This window comes from Cucumis melo, chromosome 11, assembly GCF_025177605.1.
Source record: "Cucumis melo cultivar AY chromosome 11, USDA_Cmelo_AY_1.0, whole genome shotgun sequence".
NCBI lineage: Eukaryota > Viridiplantae > Streptophyta > Magnoliopsida > Cucurbitales > Cucurbitaceae > Cucumis > Cucumis melo.
In genome coordinates, this window is record NC_066867.1 from 30,153,850 (window position 1) to 30,178,835 (window position 24,986).

At 28.7% G+C, this 24,986-nt stretch overlaps 2 protein-coding genes across 2 annotated transcripts; both read left to right on the forward strand.

Moving 5' to 3' along the window:
- Positions 1-3,707: 3,707 nt before the first annotated feature.
- On the forward strand, positions 3,708-7,424 carry LOC103497811 (importin subunit alpha-1-like). Its single transcript, XM_008460164.3, has 11 exons — positions 3,708-4,109; positions 4,334-4,430; positions 4,534-4,625; positions 4,720-4,851; positions 4,947-5,132; positions 5,225-5,388; positions 5,472-5,550; positions 5,836-5,964; positions 6,138-6,265; positions 6,342-6,737; positions 6,848-7,424. The coding sequence occupies exons 1-10, from the start codon at positions 3,900-3,902 to the stop codon at positions 6,715-6,717; spliced, it is 1,593 nt and encodes a 530-aa protein (XP_008458386.1). The 5' UTR covers positions 3,708-3,899; the 3' UTR covers positions 6,718-6,737; positions 6,848-7,424.
- Positions 7,425-10,788: 3,364 nt separating this feature from the next.
- Positions 10,789-12,110, forward strand: LOC103497809 (GATA transcription factor 16-like). The gene is made up of 3 exons (XM_008460162.3): positions 10,789-11,342; positions 11,442-11,564; positions 11,672-12,110. Exons 1-3 carry the CDS (start codon positions 11,322-11,324, stop codon positions 11,945-11,947), a joined length of 420 nt encoding a protein of 139 aa, XP_008458384.1. The 5' UTR covers positions 10,789-11,321; the 3' UTR covers positions 11,948-12,110.
- The last annotated feature ends 12,876 nt before the right edge of the window (positions 12,111-24,986 follow it).

Genomic DNA, 24,986 nt, shown 5'->3' on the forward strand with positions numbered 1-24,986 from the left:
GTGTTTTGAGCTATCCATTTGCAAATTTTAATATTTAATTTTTTTTAGTATGTTTATTATATAGTGCCATTCCGTCTACATACACTAAACATCTGTCTATATTACACACTTATTATAACATCTATAATAAGATCAAATTTAAATAAAATAAAAATACATGCAACAATGTGTGTATTAAAAAAAAGATAGTTGCAAATGTAGCAATTATATTCAAAATAATTAAGTATATAACATTTTAAAAAAATTGCAAATATAGTAAAAATCTGTCAAAATCTATCAATGATAAGAGTTTATCACCGATAGATCATGTAGCAAATGTTGGTCTGTCGCTGATAAATCATAAAAGAATATTTACAATTTTTTAAAAATATTGATACACTTCCATTTGTTATTGGGTTCGACAAGGCCGTGAGTTTGGATGGGTAGTTGTGCCATTTGAGCCCAATTTTAATCGGCCCACCTAAAAGAAAACACACAAACAAACAATACATGGATGGGGAAGAGGTTGATTTGATAGCACAAAGAGTTGAGCTATGTTTTAATTTGATTTTTTTTTTTTCCAATACGTAGTATCTGAATTTTGATTTTTTTCTTTTTTTCTTTCTAGAAAACGTAAATTAAATCAAAGTTTATTTTTAAAAAAGAAAAGAAAAAAAAAAAGCACAAGTAACTTTTCAATCATCCATCTCCACCCCTCATTGTTAAATTAATAACGATAGTAGTAACGATAATAATGTAATAATAATAACAGTGGTAGTAATAATTACTAAAGGAATAAAATTAAATATAACATGAAACAAATAGTTAAATTCATAGCAAAAACTATTTTCATTCGATTAAAAATAAAAAATTAAACCAACGTATTGAATAGTTTGATTTATTACTTGATGTTATCGTTATTCATAATAGACGACGAACACGAATGTGAAGAGACGAGGTGAATATAAATATATTATACATAACACAATAATTAATTTACTATTTATTAAGTATTTATTAACTTTTTTATGTATACATTTTGGAAATATATTTAAATGTGTATTTTCCTTCCTTTTTTTTAAATGCTATTAGTTAACAAATTTGATAAAAATAACTTTAATTTCAAACTAATATAAGTAGTGATCTTAATATCTATGACGTTGACGTTGAAAAATATCAAAACTATAATAAAAAAATGTGATTCAAAATATAAAAAGTGCGAAATTAGTATATTACAGATAGGCTAATAATAAAACTACAAAGGAAATGAGAGAACACTACTAGTTGGAGTGAAGGTATGTATTGCCAAATATTTATGTTTTTTGAGATATGCATATTTTTTAATTAAGTGTTCTTAGGTATACTTATTTACTAATTTTGTTATGAAATTTTAAATAGAGTAAGGTTGATGAATATTTATAAACTTATATATATTTTTGTTCTAAAAACGATGTATATCCAAATACACATAATGTATTTGTTTAAATGATAAATAGTAAATGCGTTCTTAAAAAACAAAGAAAATTGTAAAAAATATAACAATCCACGGACGGAATATTTATCACATAAATAGTTTGTCAATTTTTTGTTTGTATTTAAAAATATTAATAAACAATTACATCCATTTTTAAATATTTATACTTACAAAAATTTATTGTTCTTTAAAAAAAATTGTTAATATAATTATTGAGAGAATTTTATATTTGTTTATTTTCCCATATATTATCCAACTTATGTTTTAATTTAACAAAATATCATGATACGCACGTGCTCAAGAAAATAATATATATGAAAATTTTCATGATTTCTTTTTATCGTCTTTTTCTTTTTTATTTTCATGTATTCGTCTTTTTTCTTTGCGATTTTCCGGATTATCCAATTTATATTATATGGGTTGAGTTGGGTTAACATTTTTTTTTTTTCGGATTGGGATTGGGATGGAAAAATTCGAGTCAACCCAACCCAACCCGAATTATTAATATATATATATATATTATATTTTTTATTATGTATGGATAATGTTCAGAATGTGAACTTTTATAAATGTTTTAAATTAATTTATGGATGCTTGAATTTTTAGATGTGAGTATTCATCGACGTACAACAATTTTAAACCATACAAATATTATGAACAAAAAAAATAATACAACCCGACAACTCAACCCATATTTTATAAGGGTTGGGTTGAGAATATAATTCTAGTTATTTGGGTCTCCATAGTCTTTCTTATTTTCTTCTTATTTTTTTACCCAAATTTAAACCATCGTATGTATAAAAACTCTTGAAAAATAAGAATCATGTATAATAAATTTTTCAAAAGAGGAGTAGCCAAATATAAACAAGTAAAAAAAATAAACGTGTACGAATTAAAAAAATAGTTTAGCAAAATCTAAACTGAATTTTGAAAAAATATCATTTAGATTTGGCTACTAAATGATGGGTTTTTTTTCAAATTTGTTTTGTTATATTTTTTAAAAGATCGCGTATATATATATATATTAAATGATAAAAATTTTAAAATTATTTACGGATAATTTGTTATATTTGTATCGTTCACAATAATAATCAAATTTAAATCAATAATTCGTTTCTTAACAAATAAAAATCATTAAAAGGAGAAAAGAGAATTATTCAATGATTCCTATTATTCACAAAAGTAACGATAATAAAAATAAGAAACAAAAGAAAAAACACCGACAAAATTAGTCATTATATAAAATTTGAAATAACACTAAAATTTTATATTAACTTCAAGTGCAAGTTTGGAACTGATTTTAAATTCGTTAAAATCAATATTGTCATATATAAAATTACTTCGAACATGTATTTAATTCGTTCAAATAATTTAAAATCTAGTTTTATACTTTTGAAGTGTGGTTTTCATATCATTAGAAGTGAAGTGGAAGTGTTTGTGTAATTTCGAAAATGACAAATTGTTTTTGACTATTTTAGAGTCATTAATTTTTCAATCCAACGAAAATTTCATTACATACAAAAGAAGTTTAGATTCTATTCAATTTGTTAATCATTTTCGTTTTTATGTCTTAAACAAGAAAAGATACATATAAAAACAATTAAAACTTGCTTATATTCATATTTTGAAATACTATTTTAAAACATTATTTCATTAAATTCGAAATTTCAAATTGAAATGAGACTACAACCCAAATCAGATGTAGGGTTGCAAATGACAAACGGAAGAATTGAGTCAACGGACCAAAACGAAGGTGGTTGATTGGAGATTGATAAAGAGGATTTGAGTTGACGTCGGTTTAGAAAAATCTAAATTGAAAACATTTTTAAAAAACTTAGGAGGCTTAAACCGACATCAACCAACAACACCACTTTGTTATTCTTTATAGTTGGAATTACTTTAAATATTTATTAAATCGATCATATTCAATTCGATGACAATTTGATTGAAGAATCGACTTCGACGAGTCTATGCTCACCCAGTCTATCATATTTGTGATACGGCTAACAACAAGTAAAGAAAGAATTAAAACTCTAATTTATATATATTATTTATTTTTAAGTTTAATAAAAATTTAAAAATTGAGAAACTTTAAACTGAAACGGTAAGAAATTTTGAAAATAAAAGAATTAAAATAATTTCGAGGACTAAAATTAAATTAAATTAAAAGAGGGAATTATTTTTGTAATTTTTTTAATCACAGTTATTATTTTTATATTCCCAAACAAGCGATCTATTTAAATTCGTTCGAAACTCTAAACCACTTCATACGCCCTGTATTTCAAAACAAACCAAGGCTCGGTTCTTCTTATAGGATTTCCAATTATTGTCGTCGCTAGGGTTTTTCTCTATACCGGCGATCCCGATCATTTTTGAATTCCTTTCACCGAATTCCCATTTCTGCGAGGGTTTTTGAATCCACTCCAAGTTAATCGACGAAGTAGCCATGTCGTTGAGGCCTACTGCTAGAACCGAGGTTCGTCGGAACCGTTATAAGGTATCCGTCGATGCCGAAGAAGGCCGACGCCGGCGAGAGGATAACATGGTTGAGATCAGGAAGAGTAAGCGCGAAGAGAGTCTTCAGAAGAAGCGTAGGGAAGGCCTTCAAGCACAGCAGTTTCCTTCTGCCGTCCACACTTCCACTGTCGAGAAGAAGGTATTGTCGAATTCGATTGTTTCGATTTCAATCTCTGTTGATTCTGTTTTTCTAATTGATCTTGGATCTATATGCGATTCTGGAGGCTCTGGCATCTGATGTTTTGAATCTTTGATTTTTTTTTTTTTAAAAAAATTAGGGGTTATTGTTGTGGATGTTGGGGGTTTTACGATTTAGGGGTTATTTAAGGGGTTATTTAAGGGGTTTTTGGTATTTGTCTGCAGTTAGAGAGCCTTCCGTCTATGGTTGCTGGGGTATGGTCTGATAATAGCAGTCTTCAGCTCGAGGCAACAACTCAGTTTCGAAAATTACTTTCGATTGGTACTTTTATGTGTATTACGTTGTGTAATCTTTTTGTTTTCTTGTTGCTCTTGTTTTGATATAAAAGTTTAACTCGTTTTGATTTCTTTATTGGCGATTACAGAACGAAGCCCTCCCATTGAGGAAGTGATTCAATCTGGAGTTGTTCCGCGTTTTGTAGAATTTCTTGTGAGGGAGGATTTCCCTCAACTTCAGGTTTTAACTCATATTCTTGCTAACTGTTTTATTGGTTTGAATTAATATCAGCTGTTCCTTTTGTACTGACTTGGATGGTATGTGCTAATTGAAGTTTGAGGCTGCTTGGGCTCTCACAAACATTGCATCTGGAACCTCAGAACACACAAAGGTGGTTATTGATCATGGTGCAGTACCAATTTTTGTTAAGCTACTCGCTTCTCCTAGTGACGATGTTCGAGAGCAGGTATACCTCAGAACTTTGACGAACTGTTAGGTTTTTTGTGTGACGCTTTTGAATGAATTTGAAACTTGAACGGCATGGTTTCTGAATAATTGTAGGCTGTTTGGGCTTTGGGGAACGTTGCTGGAGATTCCCCTACATGCCGTGATCTTGTTCTCCGCCATGGAGCTTTGATTCCACTTCTTTCCCAGTTGAATGAGCATGCTAAGCTTTCTATGTTGAGAAATGCAACTTGGACGCTTTCAAACTTCTGCAGGGGCAAGCCACAACCTCCATTTGACCAGGTTACTTTTTGTAATTATTGTGAAGTTTGAGATTTAGAAATGTTCCTTATTCTTCTTCACCTGTGTATAACCTGTGAATGTTTCTTGGATAGGTAAAGCCAGCTCTTCCAGCTCTTGAGCGCTTAGTTCACTCCAATGATGAAGAAGTTCTTACAGATGCCTGCTGGGCACTCTCTTATCTATCTGATGGTACTAATGACAAAATCCAAGCCGTGATCGAGGCAGGGGTGTGTGGACGACTCGTACAGCTGCTATTGTAAGCGTATCTTGCATCCTATTGTAAGCATAATGCTCCCTTTTCATTTTCCTTGTAATAAAAACATGTCATTGTTACTTCAGACATCCTTCACCGTCGGTCCTCATTCCTGCCCTTCGCACAGTTGGGAATATTGTGACTGGAGATGACATTCAAACTCAGGTACGAATGAAGATTTCCAGTCCCAGTATTGCAATTTTGGTTTATTTTTATGTATTAGGTCCATGATCTGGGCAATTTCAAGAATGCTGTAAATCTTGATTAGGTCTCTAGTATTTTGAGTACATTTGTACTCTCATGCCAAGTTAGTTTTCTGCTTGTGTGTAAAGCCAGAATAAAGTGGTAACTAAGACTGCATAGCTGGAGTATGGATAGTGATTATGGCATTGTTAATGTTAAGATATTTGTATGCGATTTCATCATTTGTCTTATTCTTTATCTTATCAGTGTATAATTAATGATGGTGCCCTTCCATGCCTTCTGAGCTTATTGACTCACAATCATAAAAAGAGTATCAAGAAAGAAGCTTGTTGGACGATATCTAACATTACTGCTGGAAACAAGGAACAGATCCAGGTAAGAGAGGCTTTTAAACTTTGGCAATGTCGAATATGCTTATTAAGCCTAAGATTTGTGTATATGGTTTCCACCAGCAATCACATAGACTACTGAAGTCTCTGCATGTCGATTACTGATTCTACAGTGGACTTGGAAGATTAAACCTTAAATTTGTGTCCTTCATAATGCAGGCTGTCATCGAAGCTGGTTTAATACCTCCACTTGTCAATTTGCTTCAAAATGCTGAGTTTGATATAAAGAAAGAGGCTGCATGGGCAATTTCGAATGCAACATCCGGTGGAACTCATGAGCAAATTAAGTAAGTCAAGTTAGAAGTTTTTTTCTCCCCCATGAGTTCTCTTCATTGGTTTGACAACTTTCCTTTTTGTATACAGGTACCTTGTCAGTCAAGGGTGCATAAAACCTTTGTGTGATCTTCTTGTATGCCCAGATCCAAGGATTGTTACCGTCTGTTTAGAGGGGCTGGAGAACATTTTGAAGGTTGGAGAAGCCGAAAAGAATCTGGGTACCAATGGAGATGTTAATCTATATGCACAAATGATTGACGATGCTGAGGGTTTAGAAAAGATTGAGAATCTCCAGAGTCATGACAACCACGAGATTTATGAGAAGGCTGTCAAAATACTCGAGACGTATTGGTTGGAGGAAGAGGACGAGGCATTGCCCACAACTGATGGTGGTGCTCAGCCTGGTTTCCGCTTTGGTGGAAACGAACTTCCAGTTCCTTCTGGTGGATTCAACTTTAGTTGAAGGCTTTTGAAGGATATGTGGTATGTAAGCTGCTCATCATCTTTTACTCATTCTTTGAAGGTTGAGATGATGGGAGCTGTTTGTGTTAATAATGTAATAATTGCTTCGTTTTTCACCCGAATTTTTGCAGCGGTTTTGGTGGTGATACTAAGGGAGAGTAGTACATGTGTCGGCGCACAAGCTTATTTGTTGGGGTCAATTGGATTCAATTCGGGTCCAATCTGGGGCATCTTAATATCGAGTTTTTAGTTGGGTCTGGTCTCGTCCAGTTTACATTGTGTTCAAGGAGATGCTTAAAAGAGGGAGGAGAAGAGTCAAGTTCAACGACGGCCAAAACAATCATTCGGAAAAGTAAAGGTAGGTCGTTTTGGCAAGATGACGTAGCATCAGTGTTCACAAAATATCTGCATTGCATTGTATCATGTAATAAAAATGTGCTCAACTGGGCAATTATGGGTTTCATCATATAAGCATTTGATTTGTACTTAGTTGGGATTATGGGTCTTTGCTAGCGCAGGGTGTTCTTTTTTCTTTTTCTTTCTTTAATTTTCTTTTGGTTCTCATTTTGGCATCGAGTCTGTTATTTATTTTTTTCTTCTTTTTTACCATATTTTAGGTCATTCGTCATTGTTGTTTTTACATGGCAATTGCTTCGGAGTTGGGATTTGTTATGACTTATCGAGTGAATATAGTATTTTTATTATAAACTTTGTTATTGCTAGGCAAGAAATTGGCACTTTTGTATTATTATTATTATTTTTTTCTTTTTGAAGGAATTATTATTATTATTATTATTTGATGCACATGATTCCATGCAAGTATTTAGCTGGCTTGTTTATTCGGTTTGTGATTTTGAAATTTCCTCCGGTGGTTTTTGGAAGGATTATATGGGGTGGTGTAGGGCCTTGCTTGTACTTTCTCTACTTATGTTAGCCTTTTTCTTAAAAAAAAGAACATTTTTCGAAGCATGGTTTTCTTTTAGTTCAATAACATGTGGGGAATCGGAATTTGAATTTTGTTACCTAATTTTATCTTTCAATGGAACTAATGTTTTCAAAATAGTAATAATAGCATTAATAATAATTGTGGTATTTGTAATTGATCTTTTAACATTAATTATACCAATTGCCAAAAAAAAAAAACTACTATTTATGTCACCTTTTTTCTTCTCGAAGTTTTGAGGTTTTTATCCTTATTTATTAGGAGTGAGTATGATAAATCGAAGAACCAAGTCAATCGATCAAATCAAAGTTGATCGGTAGAAAAATTAGAGGGTTAAATGAATCAGATCGATCGACCCTTTTTCATTGATGATGAGGTCAGTAACGGATCTAATCAATCGATTTTTACTCATTAATGATGATGAGGTCAGTTCGATGCTTTATTAACTTGACTATGGTCTGTTTCGGATTGACTTTTTCCAAAACCGATTGATGATTACATTAATTAATTAAAGGGATTATTTTTATAAAAAAATTTAAATAAAAATGAGTTTTTTGAAAAATAATTTAAATAAACGTTTTCGATAAAGCACACCTATTTTGTAAAACCCAAACCGAAGATGTATTTTTTCAACCGCTTTTGTGTTGTGTGTATATATATTGAAAAAAAGAGGATAATTATAGAATGTAGCAATTTTTAGAATAGTTATTAAGTATGTAGTAATATCTTAAAAAAATTGCAAATATAACAAAGTCTATCCGTGATAGATTAATATTGTTGATAGAACCTTATGGTTTATCAATGGTGTATGAGTGATAGACCAACATTTGCTATATTTGGACATGTTTTGTTATTTGCAATTTTTAAAAAATGTTATTATATATTTAATTATTTTGAATATAATTACTACATTCACCGCTATCAAAAAAAAAAAATCACTAGAAATACCCCTGGTTGTCGGTCCTTTATAGTTTCAAAGAATGGCCCCTGTGGACTCTGGGCTATGTTTTAGGAACCTAACATAGCCGAAGTTAGGCCCTAAGTTCAACGGTTCTGTTGTACAAAGAAAATTACGTGGGCCCTCGCAAATGTAGATGCTGGCCCATTGCAAATAGCCGATGGCCCAATAGTTTCATTTACAAATGTTAACGTGATTTTTTACCACCTCGATTTACTATCATATCGATCAAAAAAAAAAAAAAAAAAGTTAGATTAAGTTTGTGAAAAATACCTACAAAAATCAAAAGGCTATGCTTTCATATTATTATAATTTATGTTAACAATTCTATTCTAGTTTATGGAACATAATCGGTTATTTCTGTTTTAGAATTACCTATTTCAAGGATTTGAATACCAAATATTCCCAACCTTATTTGCTAAAGTCCACCCCACGATCGTAGAGCAACACGGTTTGTAAAGTACGTAGATTGAATTAAAAGGTGAAAATATAAGTTTATTTCACTAAATACGAGTGTTGATCTTATGGGTTGGCTAGGAAACCATAAGTTTATTTTGTTAAGCATGGAGACATATTTATAAGGATGGTCATAAAGCCATAATACTCAAAAATATAAAAGCTCAATTATATGGACGATCGTAGAGTTCAAGGATGTAGATCCTATCAAAATAAAGATTATGTCTAAGTGTTTTGTGCAAGCTTAGGTCACTAGTGTAATAAATACACGCCATCAACAATGGTTAGTGACACTTTTGATTAATGATCAAATGAATTAATCAGTAAATAATTGTTATGAAACCTATTTTTATATAATCGAGAGGGTTTTTGACATTCAAGGTTTGTAGAAATATATTTCAAACTCTAGTCTTTAGCTCTCTAAGTTATAAACGACTAGATCGTCAACTTATCAATGGCTAAGCACTATTCCGATGTAGGTTTTTCTTCTATTATGTAAGAAAGACATCAAAAGGCGACGACTGAAATTTGACAGCAAATAGCACGAAAGAATCACAAAGGTAAATATGTCTACCTTCATTTTTGGGACTCAATTCAACCATCAAAACCCGAATATTTACATGATCGTGCCTGATTGAAGAGATGTTAATAACAATCGAATGAACTAACCTAGGTGTTGCAACCCCCACATGATATTCCAAAATTCACACATCCATTTGGGCATCCTTAGGAGCCATGGATGGTTTCATTAGACCACACTCCCCAACAACAAAAACAAAACAACTCCAAATTGATCCTCAACAAACCCTTGGAAATACGAAAACAAGAAGTAAAAGTAGCAAACTTTTTCTTTTAAAAAAAATTAAATTACCATTTTGGTCATGTAGTTTGGAAGCTATATAAACTCCAATTGTATTTTATTAATCTTAAATTTAATCTCACAGATAGTTTATTATGATTTTTTTCTTCATCTTTTTGTGTATTTTCCATTAGCATTTTTAGCGATGGATTTTAAATATCTGTTTATATAGAAATTTTTTCAAAAACGACAAATTTGACAAAATATTTACAACATAAACAAAATTTCATATTCTATCAATAATAGATATACTGATATACTTCTATTAGTCATATTGATAAACAGTAATAAAAGTCTATCAATGTTTATCATTGATAGTATCTAAGGTTTTGTTATATATCGTAAATATTTTAATTTATTTTACTATATCCCAAAATGTTCCTTTATATACATACAAATATATACAAATACATCGTAATTTTCTAATAGAATAATTAAAGGAGTTTTCAAAAATAAAAAAAAATTGAAAAACTAACTACCTCTAAAAAAACTACTAAAAGAAAAAATTAGTACATACAATTCTTTTTCTAGAAATATAAATATTTAACCAAATTTTCTAATCAAATTAAAGATTTATTAAAAAAATACATAATAATTATTTTAAACGATAAAATTGTTAAAAATATTTATCAATAAAACAAAATATCACTTTAGACGTTAACAAATAGTGAGAGATAGTTGGCCATTTAAAAGTAGAAGGAGTAAAATTGAATAAAGTCCGAAGCATAGGGATAAGAATGGAAGGAATGGATTTGAAATTGAAATATAGCGCGTTTTACCTTATAATACTCAATAATCAAAATTGGGAGGGATTTATTTCTCCAGCGTTATATTTTGGCGGGTACGCTGAGAAAGTCGAGGGAGGGGCATTTCCGTCATTTCATAAAACACAGATCGATGACTAGGGTTTCGTTATCCGGTTGTATATTAAGTCGGTTTTTTCTGCCCTAAAGCGGCTGCTAAACCGTGTCGGTTCAATTCTTCTTCTTCTTCATCATCATCGTCATCTTCATCTTCTTCTTCTCTCTTTCTTCGTGCCACTGATCGCTCTCACTCTGTTCTTCCTCTCTCTCTCTCTCTCTCTCTGCATGTCGGTTTCTTCTCGGATTTCTATTCTCTCTTTTTTCACTGTTTTTGTACTTGCAGTTCTTCGCATTTTCTGTTGTAGTATTGATTGTTGAGTGGTTTTGTTCGTCTGATCTTCTGTTCAAACTTTCGTTTACGTCCTTCGAGTTTGAGTTTGAGCTCTTCTTTTACTGCATTTCTCCTTCAGTTTCCTTTGATTTTATGACTCCAATTCGTCTCCACCGCTTTCAAACGTCAACATCCTCTTTCCGCTTCCGTCTTCGGTGCTGGTTCCTCTCAGATCTTTGAGATTTCTACTGAAAAATGATGGATCCGATCGAGGAAGTGAGTGATCGCGATTCGTGAGTCTTTATTTGAGTTGATTTCTTTACTGATTTTGAAATTATTTTAGTATTGATTCGATCGTACTGTGCTGGAATATAGGGATCGGAGTTCAAGGATGCCGGAAAGACATCGCCGATGGAAAGTGAACAGAATAAGAAGACCTGCGCTGATTGTGGTACGACGAAGACTCCTCTCTGGCGTGGAGGTCCGGCTGGCCCTAAGGTGATTTATTCTTAATCTTCATGTCTAAACTCGATCGAATCTTCTGTTTGATTTTCCATTCCTATCGCTCGATTTTAACGATCAGAACTTGGTTTTTTCGTGCTCAGTCTCTTTGCAATGCGTGTGGGATCAGAAGTAGGAAGAAGAGAAGATCGCTTCTAGGTTTAAACAGAGGAGGGGAAGTAGAGAGGAAAAACAAGGGAAGTAGTAACAACAGAAACAACAATGGGGGTGGAAATCAAGGGAAAATTGGGGGAGAAAGCTTGAAATGGAGATCAATGGCGTTTGGTAGAAAAGAATTAATGCAAAGGACACAGTTGGGAGAGGAAGAGCAAGCTGCTGTTTTGTTAATGGCTCTTTCTTATGGATCTGTATATGCTTGAAATGCTAATATAATGGAATAGTTCCTTTTATTATTATTATTATCATTATCATTATTTTTTAGAGCTTTATGATTTCTTGAGTATTTAACCTTTTAACTGTAATGTAGCATTTGATTATTTGCTTTCTTCAATGGATTGGTTCTCTTCTGTTTTGTGTTTTTTATTTCCTTTCCTTTTTGAACGTTTAAAATTCGTTTTTGGTTTAGCATTTCTCTTTCATATTTCCAATAATTTAATTTTCCAACTTAATTAATCAAGTAGTCATTTGTAACAAATTAACATTAAAGTTGATCGACAAAATTAGGCTTTGGAGGTATTTAATCTTTTCTTTTTCAGCGATCAATTTTGAGATTTGTTTAAATTAGATTTTTTCTATTTTAAAGCATTTAAATTTAAATACATCTCTTGGTGTTCAGTTAGATATAAATGGTAGTTGAAGCTCTCATTGTAATTTTTATTTTAAATTTTAAACTTTTGAAAAGGGTCTATTGAGTCTTTTATGGTATTGACTTAAGTTATATAGTTGGACACACTTAGGTATAGTTTGGACACTTAGGTAACTTTTCAAATGAAATAATATAAACTTGTATTGTATTCGTCTAGTGAATTAATTAATGGACTATTATAATTTTTATTTATTGATAAAACAAGCTATATTTTGAAAGTTAAACAACTTGTAGATAAAAAGATGATTTTGAAATATATATATATTAAGGTATTATATTGGTATCATATTTGTTTATTATCTATAAAGTATTAATGCTTTTTCAAAAAATAAAATAAAATAAAGAATAGTAGCCTTTAGTAGGGAATAAATTGTCATTTAAAGTACAAGAAGATCTAAATAATTGGTGCAAAATTAAATTATAAGATTAAATAGTTAGTTGTAAAAGATGTAGAAAGTGTATGGTTTGAATATTAAATTTATTGAACCACAAATGGGAATAATAGGTGTTTTATTGAACTACTGTTGACCAACAGTTCAAACTCAGAAAGAAAAAATAAAAATAAAAATAGTCAAAGTTGTGAGAACATAAGTAATTGAGGACATTCCCTTCTGTCTGAACACTATGAACTTTGTTTTGAATTTTTTTCCTAAAGGGAATGTTTCTATTTCATAATTGACTTCAAAGTATTCATAATTTGATTCAACTCTCATGCAATTTCTCTGATGTCTGTTGTTTCTCAGAGCAATTTTGGAACATTCATGAGATATCTTTACTAAAACGTCGTATTTATCTCCTTAATATTGAATAAAACTTCACGATAATTTATCATTGATATATTTGTAACATCGTAAATATTACAATTTATTTGTGATATGTCACAATAGACCAATGATAAATTACTATTTGTGTCTATTGGTTTATCACACTTCGTTATAGTCCGTGATATTTTGTAAATATTTTAGTTCATTTTATTTTAATTTTAAATACGTAGTTTCTTGAATATATGAATTCTTTGAAAACTTCAAGAAGTCGTTTGCAACGTTTAATAATAATTTTAGGAAAACTGCAATATATGACAAAAAAATTTAGAAGAAAGTAGTCCATAACATCTCTTTTTTACATATCCATATATAACAAATATGACAAGTAATTAGATATATCATATGACTATTAGAGAGTTATTAAATGACTATTAGAGGATTATCCGCTTTAAAATTTGCTACTTTTGCAATTTAAAAAATGTAGTGACATGAATTCTATTATTATAAAATCTTTTACTACTTTTACAAGCGATTATGTGTTTTTGAATTTCATTTTCATCGATGAAGTTTGATGTTTCCTTTGTTTTGGTTTAGAACTATTAAGAAACAATCATCTTGGTTCTTTCTATATTATTTATTTGTCTAATCCTCTTTTCTCTTGAAATTATGTTGATTCACATACTTAAGTTACCGTCATTAGTTTCGTTAAATCAAAATAGATATAAGTACGAAAGTAGTTGAAGCTTAACAACTAAAACAACCTTTTAAAAGTTTATATTGAAATAGAACACTGATCATCAACAAAAATAAAATTCAAAACAAAGTGAGCGAGAAGATCAAACATTTAATTATACAGAAAATAATCGAATAATTCACCTTTTATTTACGAACAATTATAATAAACAATAACAATTTTAGAAATAATAATTAAGTATAGCAATGTTTTCTAAAAAGATTATAAATATAGAAAAGTTTATCCCCGATAGATCAATATTTCTAATATGGAGACTTATTCATCACATTTGACATACTTTGTTATATTTATAATTTTTTAAATAGGTTATTATATATGCCAATATTTTGTGTCTAATTCTAATATTTGCACCTATGGTTTTACTTTTTAAGTTATGTTTAAATTAAAACAATCGACAAAACGAGCATAACTCAACTCATTTAAATTACACGGATTATCTACTTCAATCTCTGAAGCTTAAGTTCCCTGACCAATGTCGAACTAATAGAAAAATACTCTTTTCAAATTATATCTTAAATTCATATTTTGAAATCGTTTATTGTATATATTTAATATGTTGTTCATCAACATATATGACTCAACCAAACGTAAAATTTATATTCTCGATCAAAATGTCAAAAAGTTGAATATCACACTTTCGAAAAATAAAAGAAAAAACATAGACAAACGAAATTAATTGCAAAATCAACGATCACATTGCTTCAATTCAAATGGTGAAAAAAAGAAATAAAAGGAAAAAATTAATGAAGGGGAGAGGGAATATACATAAAATTAAGCATCGTATCGTAATAAAAAGGGAGACAGTAAAAAGGAAGAGTTGTCGTTTTACACAAAAAGGCTAAATTCACTTATAAGTTCTTTTTTTTTTTTTTAAATAATAATTTCATTAATTTCATTTTTTTATTAAAAAAATATTCTATTTAATAAAATTTATTTATGAAATTGCATTGTTGGTTTGGTACACTCCTTGTTTTGTGTCCACATTTTTTGGTAGCTGCCCCAAACCCTAACCCTAACACCTGCCCTTCTGCCCCTCTGCCCCCTCTGCTATTTCCACCAAACTTTCCTCTTCTCTTCAATTTTTGTCCTTCTTCTTCCTTTTTCTTTTTCCATTGAATTTCAAAAGTCAAAATCTCATATTTGAGTCATGCAAATATCACATTCCTTTGGATTAATTCTCACCCGCAATTCTAAGAGTAAAATAGGAAAGTTGACACCATTTGACTTTATTTAATTCACTTACTCTCTTTCTTTTTCATCTTTAATGAACAATTTTGATTAACTAATAGGGTAATCGAGTTAGATAATACTTTTATAAACAATAGTTAAATATACAACAACTTCTTTAAAGAGTTCTGAATATATAAAAGTTTATCATCGATAGAATAACGATATTTCTATATAGACTCTGATAGACCAATATTCACAATATGGTCTATAAGTAATAGTCTACTGATAGTTTCTGATAGACCAATATTCACAATATAGTTTATAAGTGATAGACTTTAAAAACTAGTTTTGAATTTTGCCATATACTTATAAATATATACTTTAGATCTGATGATTATATTTGCTATTGCATTTAAATAATAAACTAACTCAATTGAGTTGGGAAAGCATTTTAATTGGGTTAAATTGTTCACATCACTTCTTTGATTTTTTTTCTTTTTAGAAACCAAGGGTTATTTGGGAGTGCTAAGTTGATTATTATCGTTCATGAATTATAATAATTAGTGTCTGAGATGTTGATTATTTTAGTATAAGTTACAATTAGGAGAGAAGATACTTAGATGTTGTTCACAATGGGTTGGGAGTTTGGTTATTTTAAAATATGGGTATATAATCGCATCCATATATATTTCTTTTCTATAAAAAAATTCTCATATTTATGTATTTTTAAGGATAATTATAATGGATAGATATTTTAAAAATAATAATTAAGTATATAGCAACATTTTAAAAAATTTACAAACATGACAAGATCTATTAACGATAAATTTTGATAGACCAATATTCACAATATGATTTATCAGTAATAAACTTTTATCATTGATAGTCACTTTACTACACAATATTTTTTTAAATGTTCCTATATATATATATATATTATAATATTATGATTTGTGAATGTAATGGCTATATTTGCCATAATCGTTTTGTAACAGCATTTTATTCCATGATTTAGATTTTGATGATGGGCCTAAACATATCGAGCCCAAGGAATCCCTAGATTTATGGGCTAATAGCGTCGCACTGAACCGGGCCCATCCTTTAAAAGAAGAAAAATGTAAAAATAAAATAAATTAATCAAGGGTGAGTGGATACAAAAACCTTTAGAAAAAAAAAAAAAAAAAAGAATTTAGAAATGTCTTCGACTCAAAATATCATAGATTTATAAAAAAAAAATTTGTAAAGAAATTTAAATCTAACCCTTACGAGTCACCATCTACCCTACTAACAATGGTGAGTTTTAAGCTTAGAATTGGTGTAGCCTATAACCCCATTTTTTTACTTCTTAAGAAAGAAATAATTTAAGAGAAGTGAATATTTCATTTTTGGGATGAAATGTCATCTCTACTATCATTCACTCTATGTTTACTTTTAATTTTGAAATCCTAATTTTAACAAATAAAAAAAATTACTTTTCAAATAAATTTTCGTTGGATTATCTATTTTATTCATTATTTTATGTAAATATTTTTGTGGATTTTATGTTTTAATTGCTTCATACACAACAATTAACATATGGATATTCTATGTATTTAAGTTAATATATACTTGGAACGGTACGATAATATACAAGGAAAACCATGATAAACTATTGACAAAGTTGATATTGCCTTGACATATTCGAAACATTTTATACGTTACTGTTTATATATATATAATTATAATTATTATAGTAACAAAACAAAAGTTACTTAATAATTTATAATACTTCAATTAGTCCTATTAGAGGTCACGTCTTTAATAATTATTAAATAGGATTGAATAATTATTTGGAACTATATCATTAAAAACTATATGCTACTATTTTCAATTTTTTTTTTAAAATACTATTTTTAAATAATTAAGATGTAAAAGTACCAATCATGACTATGAGAAAAAAACCTAATCACCATATATTGATGTAGACTGAATTAATTTAAGGGGTTTTTGCAAGAATAGCAAAAGAAATTATAAAACTGGAGTTCGTGTCGCTACATCTTTTAAATTGTAAAAGTAGTAAATTTAAAAGCAGATAAATATTTGATAGCTTTTTGATAACCCTTTGGTAGCTCTCTGATAACTCTTTGATATGACCGTCTGTATTTGACATGTTTGCAATATACAAAAAATATGTGATATGAGATGTTTTTTTTCTAAATTTTTTATCATCTCATGCAATTTCTCTTAATTAAATGGTTGAACTCATAATATTAATAATTGAACTAATTAAATTATTTACTCTCTCGATAAAATTAGAGATCCACATATGACGGGTTAAAGAAAATTAAATATCCAACTTTAATATAAATACCCTAAACATCAGAGATATTTATATAGCTAAGATTTGGATATTTTTTCAAAAGAATAATGGATTGTTGTGAATATAACGATTTTTTAAAATTATTGTTATATACTTAATTATTGTAAATAATATATGCTCGAGGATTACTCCTAGCTCTTGCTCCTCTTTCACTCTTGATCTCTCCTTTATCCCTTGCTCTTGCTTCAAAATGATATTTTCCAAAGAAAAACTAAAGATTTGGTTGGGTGAACGACAAACCAATATCGTGATGAAAACCCACGCATCCAACACTCGAACAACCTCTCGAATCCCTTTTCTCGTCGAGTTTAATTACGAACACTTTTGTGAACACTAGGGCCAAAAACCACTCTGCAACAACAAAGAAAAAAGTGGAGAAAAAAAAAGCATTTTAGCAATATAAGCAAAAAGACAAAATAAAAATTTTAGATTTCAGAAAAATGGGGCAAAAATTAGTTTGGACTTCCCCTTTTTTAGGGTTTGATCTATAGATTTATCTCATAAGATAATGGTGGTGGTGAAAGTGAGATGGTGGGTTTCGTTTTCTTTCACAGATTGGGAAACTTAGTTGGATTCGTGTGGAGACTGAAAGAGAAACGAAAGAGTTTGATAATGATGTTTTATTAAGATAAGTGATTTATTGAAATTGTTTGGTTTTTTTTTTTTTTTCATGTTTAAAATGAATCAAAAACAATTTTTCTTTCACCAAATTTAAAAGAGACGAGAATGATCTTAATCATCTTAGAAATACTATATATGTAAACCCCAAACATTAACGAAACTCATCAAGCTTAATTAATCATGAATGTATTTTTATAGCCTATTCAAGCATATATATATATAGAACTTGGTGAAACAATTCACTTGAAATTTAGTCTAAAGTTATTTTGGAAGTAATTTAATTGAGTCTTTTATTTAATTAATATTAGTGGGAAATGTTTAGGTAGTGCCACCTAAATACTTGGGATGTGTCCCGATGGTTTAGTGGGAGTGGGCGGTATAATTTTATAAATTAGTGTGTTTTAAAAATTATTTTTGGAAAACGATAAAATATAGCAAAATATATCTAACCAATTTTACCAATTTTTGTATTTTAGTGATTCTATCGTGAAGTTTAAACAATTTGTTTTTTTTTATTATTTTTGAAAATACCTATTAGTTTTAAATAGAAAATTTGACCATATCTCGAATCTAAAATCCTAATATATGTCCCTTAGTTTTATTATTATTATTTTTAAAAATTACAAATGGAGCAAAACCTACGGAAAAAAGCTATTTATAAAATATAGCAAAATTAAATTCATAAAATCTTTTATATATATATAGTTCATTTAAGATTTATTGGGATATGCGAGAATAATTTCATTTTTTAGGATTCACTGTAATTAATCTTTGTTCGATATATAAAATAAAATTGAGTCACTTCTTATAATTTCTCCCTAGTCGTTTCACTTTTATTTTTTTTCGTTTCTTATAAGTTTGGATGGTTTGATATTTATTTTCACACTCATATATATTTAATTATAAGTTTAGATTTGTGAATGATGGCAGTGTATAAGTTAAAAAAGATATGTAATACTGATAACTTAATTAAAACTTGACAAATTTCATAAATTGATAGATATATTACCAATTTGTAAAAACTAAAATTTTGGTAACTTAACCTGTCTTTTAGCTATTGTAAGATATTTAAGAGGTTACCATGTTGAATGTTTGAAAAAATTACTTTAATTGTATTTTTTTAAAAAGAACTAATAAAATATAAAATGAATTTGAATTCAAGATGATCGAAAAACTATATCATATAGAAGTAGCAGCCCAGAACGAACTTTAAATTGCTCCTTGCCATAATTGCGAATATACAATTTGAGTCATGATATATAGAACTTTTTATTCTTAAAAGAAAATTTCTTTAATTTAGTACTTTGAAAGTACAAATCCTAAAATCAACTCAAATAAAAAAAAAAAAATACATAAAACAAAATAAATATACTAAAATTTAATGACCAAAATGAACCAAAGTGAAAAACGGTAGAGATTAAAATAATATTTAAACAATGATATACTATATTAAAATAATTTAATGATCACAACGAAAGTTCTAATGTCTAAGTCTTTACAAAATCAATAATCTTCCTATGTAATAAAACCGAAAAAATAAGAAAATAATGTGAAATTTTTTTGTCCCATATCTCTGTCTTATCTTAACCCAACATAATCTTGTCATGGGACAAATAATTTATGTTTTTACTGTATAATAATCTTCCTTATCCAAATTGATTTTCTATATTTTAGCCTACTCATTTTTTTACATTGTTTGAATAGTGTTATTAAGAAAATTGCATCACATGACAAAAACATTTTAAAAAAACAGCCTATAATACCTATCTTTTGCATATTGTGAATATAACAAGTAATTAATGATTACATACGGATATCAAATGGCTACCAGAAGACTTTAAGAAGGTTATCCATATTTAAATTTGATGTGTTTGCAATTTAGAAAATGTAGTGACATGAGTCCTATTATCACAATTTTTTTTTACTATTTTTGCGAGCCTCGTTTTTCTTTTTTTTTTTTAAAAGAGAGAGATGCTTTCACAAGCTATCTGTCTTAAATCTAAAGTGAGAGAGATGAGAATGTTTGACTTCACCCTCTAATGAACAAAACCATTTGTAGGGGAAGGGGCCATGAGGGGGCTTTGGCTTTGGGCACAATATTGAACACCAAAATCAATTTCACTTATATTACTACACTAAATCCAAAAGTTAGATATACATATTTCATATGAATTTAAAAATATCTTTCCTTATGGATACAATAATTGGTTTTGAATTAACTTTTTAAATATTTATGAATATTTTTTTTTTTCACTTATTTAATCACCCTTAAATCCTCCATTTAGTATTCTAATATGATGTTGTTAATATCTCATTCAGACAATTATTACACAATACTCCATATTACATAGTATATATATATATATATATATATATATATATATATATTCAATCTCTATCTTTGTTTTTCTTTTGTGCAAAACTTTCATCCACAATTCCTTCTTTTAATTGAAAATGACGACATTATGAATTTTTTTCAAACTTGATTTCTTTAGTTCAACGAAAGTGAAAGGGAATGATTTGAGCTTACGGGAAGAAATGAATGTCTTAACCAATAGCCCTTAGTGTATGTTGACGTAAACTCTTTTTTCTTTAAAAAAAATTAATATCATGTTATGTTATGGAGAGACTTAAACATTTTAATTTAAAGCTTTTGATAGGTTAAAATTCTCATATAACTTTATCTCTTTATACACATATTTATTCCAAATGTTACGAGCTTATTGATTAATTAGTTATTTTTTTAGATAGATAGCGTAAAGGAAGTCAATATATTTTCTTTCATATGCTTTTAGTACAAAAATAACTAACATAAGCTTAACTCAACTGACATTTGTATGTACGCGTGGATAAAAGATCCTTTTCACTCCTATGTATATTACAATATCTTTCAAAAATAAAAAAGGAAAAAAAAGGAAAAAAAAAGTTAAACTAAGTGTTTGAGTTTTTAATTTTATTTTTATTTCTTTTGTACGAGTATGTATATATTGAAAAAATCAATTACTTATTAGACACCAAATTAAAAGTTTAAAAACTTATTAGGAATTAAAATCAAAAGATTCAAGAGCTTGGATTTTAGAGAATCTTAACACATACGATATTAGACATCAAATTAAAAACTCTAAAAAAACATATTTTATTAAAAATTTAAAAGCTTATTAAACACCAATATATAACTAAATTTATAATTTAGTGAAGAGTTTAATTGATATATGTCCAACAAAGAGACAACTACATTGTCCATATTGATTTCATTAATTAGGACAAAAAAAGAGATGGTAGTGATAAAGACTATTAGCAAACTTTGATGTGCGTATAGCTTTTGCTTCTTCAACAAAAGAACACACATCATTTTCACTTTTCCCAATTCATACTTTCTCCCCTCTCACAATTCCACTAAAAGCTCTCTCTTTCTCTCTCTTAACCTTATCTCAAAGATGAAAGGCCCTTACAACTTTTTTGCCCTAAACAAATGGTCCTGATAAATCTCTTATGGTCTTGTTAATTATATGGATTTATATTTGAATTTTGTGTGTGACATGTTTTGTCTTGTATAAGCTAGGGCTTCATGAACAGATAGCTCCAAAACAAAGTGCCTGGTTGAATTGCAACCAAATACCCTTAATTATGGGGTTACTATACACAAAAAATGAAGCATTTCCCACAAATATTGGTCCTAAAGAGAAGCCATGTAATTATACTGTTCTAGCCAACTTCAAAAACTTTTCAAAATTTGGCCCTCCCCTTCATATCCCCAATTTCTTACCTCTTGTTGGGGGCCTTGTTTGTGTTTATTTGCCTTGATCAAGACATAGCATGTGGTAATCATTGCCCTCATTCTCCCTTTCCTTGTTCAACTTCTTTTAAAACAAATATTTTTTAGTATCGGAAGATTCAATTAACGATCCATCCATGTCTTTAAGTTAGTTTAGACTATACTTGTGTTAGCTCTCTACGCTTAACTTAGTTTAACAAAGTCCAAAAAAAAAAAAAAAAACCTACATACATTTTCGATTTATGAGCGGTGGGAGATTGGACCAAAATTCCATATACGTTGGCTAGAAAAATAGAATGATGATGGTTATATAACTTAGAGAACAAATATATCTCTCTAACTTAGGTATAAGAGCCATTTTGGTTGAAATATTAAAAAACAAACAGAGATTAATTAAGTCTCTTATGCTTACTGAAGACAATATTATATAATTGTGAGGATATTTGGAAGTTTGTTTTCTCCTTGGCATAAACATCAATTTCTGGTAAAATTAATTACAAGTAATATATACGTCGAAATTTGGTTATTTATGTTCTTAACAAGAATGTTTATATAGTTGAAATAAAGTTGGTTAATAAGTCTCTTTTGTAATATGTATTAAGCATGTATTTTCATGCATATAATACAAAGTTAACAAACTGCAAAATTAATAAATATGTACTTCCCTAACCAACCACATAACATATATATATATAGGGAGGAATGTTCTTAGAATGTTAGATTCCGACCAACGTAGTTTCTAAGATAGAATCCTTTTGATTTACCATTCTTTTTTAGATTGTAATTTATGGATCAAATATAACTATTTGGTTTTTTTAAAGTTCTAACATCGAAATGAGTAATTTATGTATCTTTTATAAAAGTTTTGAAATCTTCCGAACTAATAAATCGTAAGATCTTTAACAAATATATATATTAGTTATTTTGAAAATGAAAGTATATAAAATAATCAACGACTCAATAAAAAGAAGAGACGAAAAGTAAATCGAGAATAAAAAATGTCCGAAGAGAAAGAAAGAGAAAAACGTATATGTGGTTTGTACAGAGAAAATAAAGAAAGAAAAAGTGGTTTATGGTTGAAGTTGTACCAATCTCCACACAAACAAGAGAAGAAGAAAATGAATGGAAAAGAAGTGGGAGTGAAAAGTACACTAAAATGAAATGAATGAATGAAAGTATAATATAATGAAAGAGGGAATATAACATAAATCCAACATAACGCGTTACCCCTTTGCCTTAGCCCCTCCAAGCCGACAATCACTTTCCTTGTAGGCGATTGTCGTTTTGATATAACCCTTCCACTTTCCCTCCTACAACATTATTGCTTTAAACTTACCTTCCATATTTTACCATCCATGATAACCAAATTATTGTACTAAACTCCCATATTTTTCACGTATCTTCGAGTTTGATATCAAGATATAAATACGAGGTGAATCGAGGTTTAACTTCGTAAATTGTAGAAAATTGGTTAAGTGTAATATGTACGTGTAATAGATTTTTATATAATTTTTTAAACAACAATGTATCTTTTCACAGAGCTCTCGACATTTTCATTGTACATCAACACTAGAAACATTGCATACAGAGTAGTGGCGATGACACCTATAAAAATAATTACAAATACATCATATCAATACTTTTGATTTGATGGAACCATCCACCTAAACTTTCAAGTTGTTATAATGATGCGATCCTTAATATAATAATAAAATGGATAAACTACTTTTAAACTAAAATGTTTGATTTTTAATAGTTGAAGAGTAATTTAATTCGTACATATTTTATCATATTTAAGGATTTATAATTGCAAATTTTTATAAATTTCGGAGGATATTAATCCACACATTGAGAGTATCATTATAACGTTTTAAAGTGTATTTACCTTATGTTAGAAAATATCAACATTAATTGTGTCATATTTGATTAAGAAAATAAATTACAGACAAATCTTTATTAGAATGAGAATCTTTAAGTATATTTAATTATGAACTATCCTTTTCTTAATGACATTTATTTAGTGCGCATGTCGTTGAGGGTTATTTTCTGAGGTCAATGAAATTCGATCTCATTTCCAACCATCGTTATATTAAAGATCTATCGATCAATTTCACTTTTTCCAAAAAAAATTTCAAAAAAATTTAAATTTTAGAAAATAAAATTTAGATCAAGTGTTTAAGGACCCTTCAAAATATCATTTTGAAAAATCCATTTGATATTTATTTTAACTCAAGGAACTCTTGTGCTTTTTTTTTTCCACAATTAATTTACAATAATTTTCATTTTTCTATTAAGTTAAACAATTGAATTCATTATCAAATATTTTTTAAAAAAATTTAAAAACTACGTCTTCAATTAGGACGATGATTTCGTTTTTAAATTTCAGGCTTCTTCCATAAATGAAATTTTCAATGATGGTTTCACTTTTTTTCTTTTCTAATAAAGAATACGAATTTTCGGTCGGATTCTAAAAACAATATCAAGATTTGGAAATCCATTGCCATTTTGATTTCAAACTTTGATTCGACTTTTTTTAATCACATTTGTAAAAGGTACGTAAATAGCAAAATATAGAGACTTAAAATTTTAAAAATTATATATCTTTATTGTTTATCTAAAAAATATAGAATAAAGTATTGCTTATTAATTATTATCTTAATATTGAAAAAAATAGTTATTAAACGACTTGATATTTTAAAAACAACACGTAAACAATATAGATAACAAAAAGAAAGAAATTCATAAAAAGAAGTAAGATTAACAAATACTTGTTAAAATAATAATAATAGAATTATTTAAATGACAAAGTTTTTAAGAATACTTATAAAATATTATAACCAAATAACTTATCATTTTTCTAAAATATTTTATTTTATCTTTTTATATTTGAAAATATCTTCTAATTTATAAAGATAGAGGAAAGAAATGAAAAAGAAAAATTTGGCTGTAGGTTAGGAGGAAGGGATATGTTTGAAAAGTTGAATGAGGGCGACAAGCTATAAAGGAAACTAATGGGAAGAATTTACAAGTAAAAGTTTTTAGCTTTGGGAGACCCCTCAAAATGGAACACGAAACCATTCGACAACACATAACAATATTTTAAAATGTGATTCTATTTATAAAGTGATGGTGTTGGTTGGCTTGAAACCA